Below are 8129 nucleotides of genomic sequence, written 5' to 3'. Positions count from 1 at the left end.
CATCCATCCATCCATCCATCCATCATCCATCCATCCATCCATCCATCCATCCATCCATCCATCCATCCATCCATCCATCCAGATGAGTGAGCAGCCTCCTCCGTATCGTCCGTTCTTCCCTGAAGGACCTCCATCCTCGATGTTTCCTTCAGGTTTGTTTCTTTCAGTTTCAGGAAACATTTTATTTATTTTTGTTAACGTGAAAATTTTATAACGTTTCACTACCATCAGCTCTCTGATTAAATGTTTCTTTAAACAGAAACCCACAAATTTAAACCATTAAATCTGAACACATTTTATTATTTACATGTAACTCAATATTTCTGTAAATAGCAGAGAGAAATGAGGAGTTGATTGATTCATCGTTGTTTTAATTTTATTACAGCAAAACTTTATCTGATGTTTAAAACTTTAGTCTTTTAAAGATTATTTCAGCTTCATTTTTAAAGTATCTATCCTAACAGTGAGGAAATGTTCCGAATCTCTTTTTAAACTGCTGTAATTTGTTGTGATCATGTGACTTCCTGTGTTTCCTCGCAGCTTTCAGCCCGCTGCCCGCCATCTTCCCCGGCTCGGCCTATCAGGTACCCAGAATGCAGCTGCTCAAACCTGTGACTTTTACTGAAACTTGTTTTTTTGTGATATAAAGACGGTGTGACGAGCTCAACACAAACCACTGAGTCCACAGTTTGTTAAACACATCACCATTAAAGACGCAACACGTCACAATAACAGGAGATAAGAACCGTTCTCTTCTTCTCCTCAATCAGAAACCCGTCTGTGATAATTATTCAAATAAAAAGAGAAACTGAATAATAATTCAAGCTAACTCAACGGAGCATTCATCTCATAGGGAGGCTGTGGGACAGTGGTAGGGCAGCCAGCTTGGGACAGGTTTGATTCCCCATCATGCCCTGGTGTCCTTGAGCAAAGCACCTGGTCTCTAGTCTCTAACAGCTGCTCCGAGTCAAACACTGATCCTACCTCCTCTCTGGACTTTCCCTCAGACCTTCACAGGAGACCAGACCTTCTACCATCCAGGACCTGCTGGTCATCACGGGACCTCCGTGACGCCACCAGGTTACCATGGCGACCAACATGGTGACAAACACCAACCAAAGCCCTCAGGTAACCCCCCACAGCGCCGGTAGCTTCCTGTGCTCAGTCAGCTGACTCCTGACGATCGGTAACAGATTAGAGATCGATGACATCACTGATTATAGACTGATGATGTCACTGACAGTGTACACGGTGGAGCAGCGCCACAATCAGGGCGGAGGCATCGGTTCGTACCTGGCAGCGTGTTCAGCTGCTCTGTGCTGCTGCTGCCTGTGGGACCTTCTTCATCGCTGAAGACCTGAGGCCATCATCATCATCGTCATCATCGTAATCATCATCTTCATCGCCATCGCCATCATCATCATCATTATCATCGTCATCATCATCATCTTCATCATCATTATTATCTTCATCATCATCATCATCTTCATCACAGAGTTACTGAAGATTAAATTATTGATTCAATCATTTATCTTCTGCTGAAAATAAATCTGAGGATAAAAATTGTTTTGTTTGGTTTTCACTCAAAAGATCTGTCTTCTGATTGGACAAGAAACAGATTTGGACTACAAACATGGAGCAGATTAGGACTACAAATATGAAGGATGATATCAAAAGGAAACATTGAGTCTCTTTGTGGTGTTTTTATTTATATTTTAGACAATATCTTTTTCAGAACTGTGGTTGTGTTGTTTAATTAGTAATTAATCAGTAAATAATTAGTAAAAACCCTGATCAGGTAAAAAGCCATGCTGTTGTCATCTTTAATGTGTTAATATGGATTTATTGATGTGCAGCGTGATCATTAGTTGTTCTCTGTTTGTGTTATTGCCACAGTTGTTGCAACTCCTACAATGAGGCCCACAGCAGCTCCAACAGCAGCTCCTGCTGGACCTGCTACTGATCTAACAGCTATAAAAACTGCAGCTGCAGCTCCAACTCCAACTCCAGCTTTAACTCCAGCTTTAACTCTAGCTCGAACTCCAGCATCGATTCCAGCTTCACGCAGAGCTTCAAAGACAACAATTCCAGCATCGATGAGCTGTCTGCTTCTCTCTGCTCGTCTTCTTGCTTCATTAGATGTCATCTCTGGATGTTTTCTCAAAAGTTCTCTTTTCTTCTCTTCTATGGCTGTCTCAATTTCCAGTAAATATTTATTGGTGTAGCACTTTCCTTCATTTTTCTGGAGCATTGCATCAATCTTCTCCAGCAGCTCTCTGACCTGAGCTGGATCGTTGTTTCTGTTGTTAAAGACATGATATCTTCCACCACACTGACTGATGAAGGCACAGAGAGATGGATTGTCAGAAATAAATGTTTCCATGGAGACTCCATCAGCCTCCAGACCATCTCCATGAGTGAACAGCACCATGATGTAATCTGCTGCGTCTTCTCCAAAAATCTTCTGAATGCTTTTCACAGCTTCTTGTTCTTCTTCTGTGAATCTATTTGGCTGCATCACAACCAGGAACACATGAGGACCAGGAGCAGCAAAGAAGATGGATCTAACGATCTCTATCTTCATCTTCTTGTGGTCCTTTGTGTTTAACAGACCTGGAGTATCGACTACAGACAGAGTTTTACCACCAAACTGTCTTGTTTCTTTCTGACACTCGGTGGTCACAGTGGAAGGTGACATCTTAGAGGTAAAAGCTCTTTCTCCTAAGATGGTGTTTGCTGTGGCACTCTTTCCACCTCCAGTTTTCCCAACCAGAACAATCCTGATGTCTTCATTATCTGGTTCTGTTGGAGAAAAACACATTTTAATGTCGATGATCATTTTAAGGTGCTCAATGTTTTCCATTTCAATAACCAGTAGCTTGTTTATCTCTAAAAAGATGGCGTGGCACTAAATACGTCTTTTTATTGACTTCTAACATTTCCAGAAATCAATCTGTTCCACAAAGATAGGACTGAGAAGCTTTCTACTCCTTTCCACATTAATATCACTCCACAATCCAAACCCAGGCTCGGTACCACTCGGTACCAGACACTTAGGGGTGCAACTACCTACTTTCTGAGGGATACACAGACACATTACAGCCCCCTCTCTGTTTACGTGTATAAATCTTATTTATTTATGGACTTATAAAATACAATACCTGATCCTGGATATGACCCTTCAGAACATCTCTGTGGGTCGTTCTCAATGAACTGCCTCAATGAGTCCTCCACTTCCTGTGCCTCAACCCTCTCCTCTGCACCTCTCTGTTCTTCTCCCTCTTCATCATCATCTTCACCTCTCCGTTCCACTTTCTCCTCTGTGGTGACTGACTTGTCATCTGCCTGCACTAATTTTCCCAAAATGATTAGCTGAATTATTCCTACCTGATGTCATCTCTGCTCTCCTCTACAGCAGCTGATCCCTGACCTCATGTCTGTCTCCTTCATTCCTTCTCTGTGTTCTTCTCTAAGTCATATGGTCAAACAAGTATTATTTAATAGCTTTAAATAAATTACACATCTTGCTAATGCACTTTTTTAAATATAAATAATATTTTTAAATGAATCACCTGGTATTAAGTGGCTGTTCCTACACTTCCAGCTCATATTGGACCGACCTGTCTCCTTCTCCTGTCTGTCCTGATTCTTTCCCTCCGTCCTCTCAGCTGAATAACATGAACTTTGTGTTCAGGAGGCTTAAAAAATACAGCAGTCAAATCACATATAAAAACATTAAATCTTAATTTTAAATTATATCCTTGTTGGATATCAGTTACTGATCGGACACTTCATCTGATCAGACTTATCAGATTAATCACAGCAGCTCTGTAGAGTTATATCCCAGAGGAGACATTTAAACTCACAATTTCTGTAATTTATCTGCTTTATGATTCACCATCGAGTTCAACAAATGATTACTGTCTGAACAACAAAATAACACAAACAATTTCCTTTATTACTGTCTATTACTGTCATGATCTGTTCTATTGTAAATACTGATCAGTAAACAGTTGTAACCTGAACATTTCCAGGCCTCCTCTTGACACAGGTTTAATAAAAACTTCCTGCTGTCTTTTAACCACTCTGAAAAGCTTTTTTCATCTTCATCCTTCTGACTCTCCATCTTCAGCTCTCTGTCATCAGATGACAACACGATTCAAATGAAAACAATCACGTTGTGGAGGGGGCGCGCACTGGAGCGCCGTGTGGAGTCGGTGGGAGGTGAAGGAGCTGAGGGCCGCCTGATCAGTGACGTGTCTCTGTTTACACATGTGCAGACAGTTGTTAAATACAGAAAATGCCGACTGAACTTTTTTTTCCGTCATCGATTTGGCACCCCCTCTAGCGCGCGCCTGTGCGCCACATTTACTGCACACCCACTTTCTGCGCCACTTCACTCGGGTCATTGAGACCCAGCTTTGATCAGTTTTTTCATGTCAGGATGTGAATCAGCATCAAACAGGTGAGGACACGAGGAATAATTATTTAAATATAAAGTATATATTTATTATTTTATTTGTGAACAAGATCAGTTTTAGTCTCACTGTTTCGGAACAGTTGGTGACGTAATGAAAAGCAGGACGGAACACGTGACCCGCTGCGCTCAGAACAGATCCTAGAACAAATGTTCCGCAAAGTTTCAGTACGAAGCACTGTTTAGATTTAGCCATCACTACCTCCTTCCCTGTTTTTGAAACAAATCCTCAGTTTTACCACCAACTAATGACCCCGCTGTCTAACTAAGGTCTGAAACTTCTTACCTGACATCAGGTTCCTGTTTTATTGTTAACTGTTAAAAAACACATCAGTGATCAAAAAGCCCAAAATACCAGAACACGGTTCCTGTCAGCAAATAATCTAAATATAAATTCCTTATTTTTCTAATTTCCTGTTTCTTTTATTTAAGTGAATCTCAGAATAAAGCTGATAGAAAATGAACCGAACACTAAATTAAATAAACTGTACTTACCAAGCAGAGGTTGTTGCTCATCCATGTTAGGTTTTTGGTTGTATTTGTGTTGTTGTGTTAGGGTTGATTTCCTGACGCTAAATAAGTTCAAGTCTGATCCCAGGTCAGTTTTATACCTAGTTACTCAACATGTGATTCCATCAGGCTCCTCCTTCAAAATAAAATTCCTTCTGACTGAACACATCTGTGGGGTTTGATCAGAACTTTAGAGAAACGTTTAAAGATAAAATAGAAATATTATTCTGTAATCTTTTATGAAATGTCCTTTGCAGTGGACATCAGTACCCAGTTCCAACTGAATCATTTGTTCATCCATCATTTTTTAAGGTTCTGATGAGGAACAAGAAAATATTTTTACAACAAAACCCAGAAATCATCGATCCTTTTTCTTTACCCGCTTCTCCTTCCCGGGTCACAGGGAGGGAGAGGTGGGGGACACCTGGACAGGTCTCCAGTCCATCAAAGGGACACCTGGAGACAAACAACCATTCACCCTCTCACCTGGGGACAATTTAGAGTTACCAATTAACCTGACCTGCATGTTTCTGGTCTGTGGGAGGAAACCAGAGTGAACCCAGGTGTGCTCAGGGAGAACAGGTAAACTCCACCCAGAGAGACTCCAGGGCAGGAAGAGATCCTGTAACCTTCTTTCTGTGAAGCTGCAACCACTGCACCACTGTTCCACCTGTAAAACTCCTAAACATTATTTCCAATGTCAAAAAGCTCTATTTGTCTGTATGTCTTTATATTCTCTTCTTACAGTCATATTAATGTTGAACATGATAAAACACTGAGAACTGTCCCTTGAACCTAAACTTGTTTTGGCATTTTTACGTCTCATTCCCCACGTTTAGTTATATTATAAATGATACTTTAAAACACAGATTTTGTGTCAGTAGGTTTTAATGTGGAAATATTAAATATAATTAATAAATAAAAATATAAATAAATATAATATCAGAAAGGCAAAGATGCATCATTTTCCCTATATAAATGCCGGGTGGCCAAAGATTCTTCTATGATTCATTGGCCACTCCATGGCTCCGCTGCGCCTGGTCGACCTCCACCAAGGAGGTGATGTTTTCAACAGTGTTTGTTTGTTTATTTGTCTGGGTACAAGATTACTCAAAATGTAATGAACAGATTTTGATCAAATTTTCAGTAAATGTTGAGGTTGTCGCAAAAAAACAAAAGATTAAATTTTGGTGGTGATTAGGATCAGGATCTGGCTCCTACAATGTTTTAATGGTCTATGTGTAGGTTTGCACTCTCTTAGTAGTTCTTATTAAAAATGAATTAGAATTCTAAAACTGTGGTAGGAAAATATTTAACACCATGTGATGTGATGTGATAAAAGTTTCACTTTCAGAACATACAAAGGGTTTCTGTGAAGCTATGTTTGACCTTTAATAATGTTGTGGAACAGGTTGTATGAGCAGCTCTTTATTGTTTGTCTTAATGACAAAGATTTACAGAACCTATTTACAGAAAGTAGAAAGGTAAAAAAATCCAGGCTGACACTCAGAACACTGATGTGACCTGTGATTGGACACAGAGTCCAAAACCTCCTGGTTCCAGATCAGGAGGTTTTAGTGACCTCTGATTGGACGAGAGAGACGATCATTAGTGTCTAACCTGTCTGCGTCAGGAAGGTGGAGCCAATCAAAGTTTCTGAAACTGAGAAGTTTTATTTTAATGAACAGAAATCTGGAGTAAAGTTTGATTTCATGTAAAAAACTACAAACTAAACAAGCAGCTGCAATTCTCCTGACGACCACCAGGTGGAGCTTATTGAACAGGATGTTGTTTTTATGACAATAATTATAAATAATCGGTGAGACTTTCACAATAAAATCCTGGTGCTAGAAATAAATATTAAAAGAATAAAAGTTTGTAAAACAAACAAAACTTCACAGTCAGAGAGAAATTCTTTGAAGACTTTCACAATACAAGTCCAGGACAGAGTACTTTCAAAATAAGAGTCCTGATACAACACAAAATGTTTCACTACCCTTCACAATAAGAGCCTGAAAATACCCTAAATTAACAGTGAAACTTTCCATGAAGCTTTCTGAAGAATGTTAGCAAAAAGAAAATAAAACAGTGAAACAGCAAAGTTAGTATTTAACATAAAGTAGATTTACATACATGTTTTTACACAATTTAAACTTTGTTTTTCATAAAACATTTATTCTGTCACAAATAAAAGGTGTTAGAAATGTTTGTAACTTGAATCAAACAAATAAACTCATGTTTCAGCATTTCTGTAACAAACTAAAGTTAAACAATAAAAATAAAATAAAACTTTTTTACTGTCTGATTTTTGGTTTCACTTGTGGGAATGAAGTCAGTTTTATACAAATCAACAGGATATATATTTATTTAAATAAAATAAGCTCTAAAGTTAAAAACTTTCCTTTTACTTTTTGTCCTTCTGATTTTCAGCTCAGTGAATATAAATACTTTTAAAGATTTAAACTTTTTTTCTTCCCTGAAACCAGTAAAGACTGAAGCAGCAGATCAGTCAGGACCCTTCAGAATAAAAGTCTGAACCTGCAGGTGGTCTCACTGCACACCTGTACAGGTGAGCAGCTGCTTTCTTAAAGTACTTCCTGCTCAGTTCAAAGGTCGTTTCCTCAGCATCGTTCTTCTTCTACGGTTAAACTCAAACTTCCTGCTGTTGCTGCCCGCAGTTTCCCAGCATCCTTTGGGGTCAAGGACAGAGAGTTTTCTCTACCTGCCGAGCCGGGCAGCGAGCGTCTGTTGGCGGAGGGCCACGGCGGGGGGTGGAGCTTAGAGGAGACGCAGCAGGGGCTGTGGCTGACGGAGGACAGCGTCTGCTGGCTGCCGTTCAGGAAGGACGAGTTGTTTGACCCTTGATGGCAGCGGTAGTTGTAGTACGCCTGCCAGCCCTCACGCTTCCTCTTCCATCGGCAGCGCAGGATCCGGAGGAAGGCCTGGAGACACAGGACAGGGAGGTAAGACCTGAGGAGGAGTCTGAGGAGGAGTCTGAGGAAGAGTCTGAGGAAGAGCCTGAGCAGGAGCCTGAGGAGGAGGAGTCTGAGGAAGAGTCTGAGGAAGAGTCTGAGGAGGAGGAGCCTGAGGAGGAGTCTGAGGAGGAGCCTGAGGAGGAGGAGTCTGAGGAGGAGTCTGAGGA

At 40.4% G+C, this 8129-nt stretch overlaps 2 protein-coding genes across 2 annotated transcripts; one reads left to right on the top strand and one right to left on the bottom strand.

The window, feature by feature from the left end:
• The first annotated feature begins 14 nt into the window (after nt 1–14).
• LOC108228990 (cysteine-rich and transmembrane domain-containing protein 1) lies at nt 15–1697 on the top strand. The gene is made up of 4 exons (XM_017404635.3): nt 15–152; nt 541–584; nt 1008–1128; nt 1244–1697. The coding sequence occupies exons 1-4, from the start codon at nt 83–85 to the stop codon at nt 1351–1353; spliced, it is 345 nt and encodes a 114-aa protein (XP_017260124.1). The 5' UTR covers nt 15–82; the 3' UTR covers nt 1354–1697.
• Nucleotides 1689–5381, bottom strand: LOC108228991 (GTPase IMAP family member 9-like). Its single transcript, XM_017404636.3, has 2 exons — nt 4973–5381; nt 1689–2802 (listed from the first exon to the last, which is right to left on the bottom strand). The coding sequence occupies exons 1-2, from the start codon at nt 4995–4997 to the stop codon at nt 1865–1867; spliced, it is 963 nt and encodes a 320-aa protein (XP_017260125.1). The 5' UTR covers nt 4998–5381; the 3' UTR covers nt 1689–1864.
• Between the last annotated feature and the right edge of the window lie 2748 nt (nt 5382–8129).

Source organism: Kryptolebias marmoratus, unplaced genomic scaffold, assembly GCF_001649575.2.
Source record: "Kryptolebias marmoratus isolate JLee-2015 unplaced genomic scaffold, ASM164957v2 Scaffold72, whole genome shotgun sequence".
Classification (NCBI taxonomy): domain Eukaryota; kingdom Metazoa; phylum Chordata; class Actinopteri; order Cyprinodontiformes; family Rivulidae; genus Kryptolebias; species Kryptolebias marmoratus.
The sequence above is the reverse complement of the archived record's forward strand: the minus strand, read 5'-3'. Positions and strand labels throughout refer to the sequence as shown.

Excerpts from the sequence above, each read along its gene's own strand:
- LOC108228991 (XM_017404636.3), bottom strand. The coding sequence starts at position 4,997 with ATGGATGAGCAACAACCTCTGCTTG. Across the intron at positions 2,803-4,972 it reads TGAGCAACAACCTCTGCTTG|AACCAGATAATGAAGACATC; the intron begins GTAAGTACAGTT and ends TTTCTCCAACAG.
- LOC108228990 (XM_017404635.3), top strand. The coding sequence starts at position 83 with ATGAGTGAGCAGCCTCCTCCGTATCGTCCGTTCTTCCCTGAAGGACCT. Across the intron at positions 585-1,007 it reads TCCCCGGCTCGGCCTATCAG|ACCTTCACAGGAGACCAGAC; the intron begins GTACCCAGAATG and ends ACTTTCCCTCAG. Across the intron at positions 1,129-1,243 it reads ACACCAACCAAAGCCCTCAG|TGTACACGGTGGAGCAGCGC; the intron begins GTAACCCCCCAC and ends TGTCACTGACAG.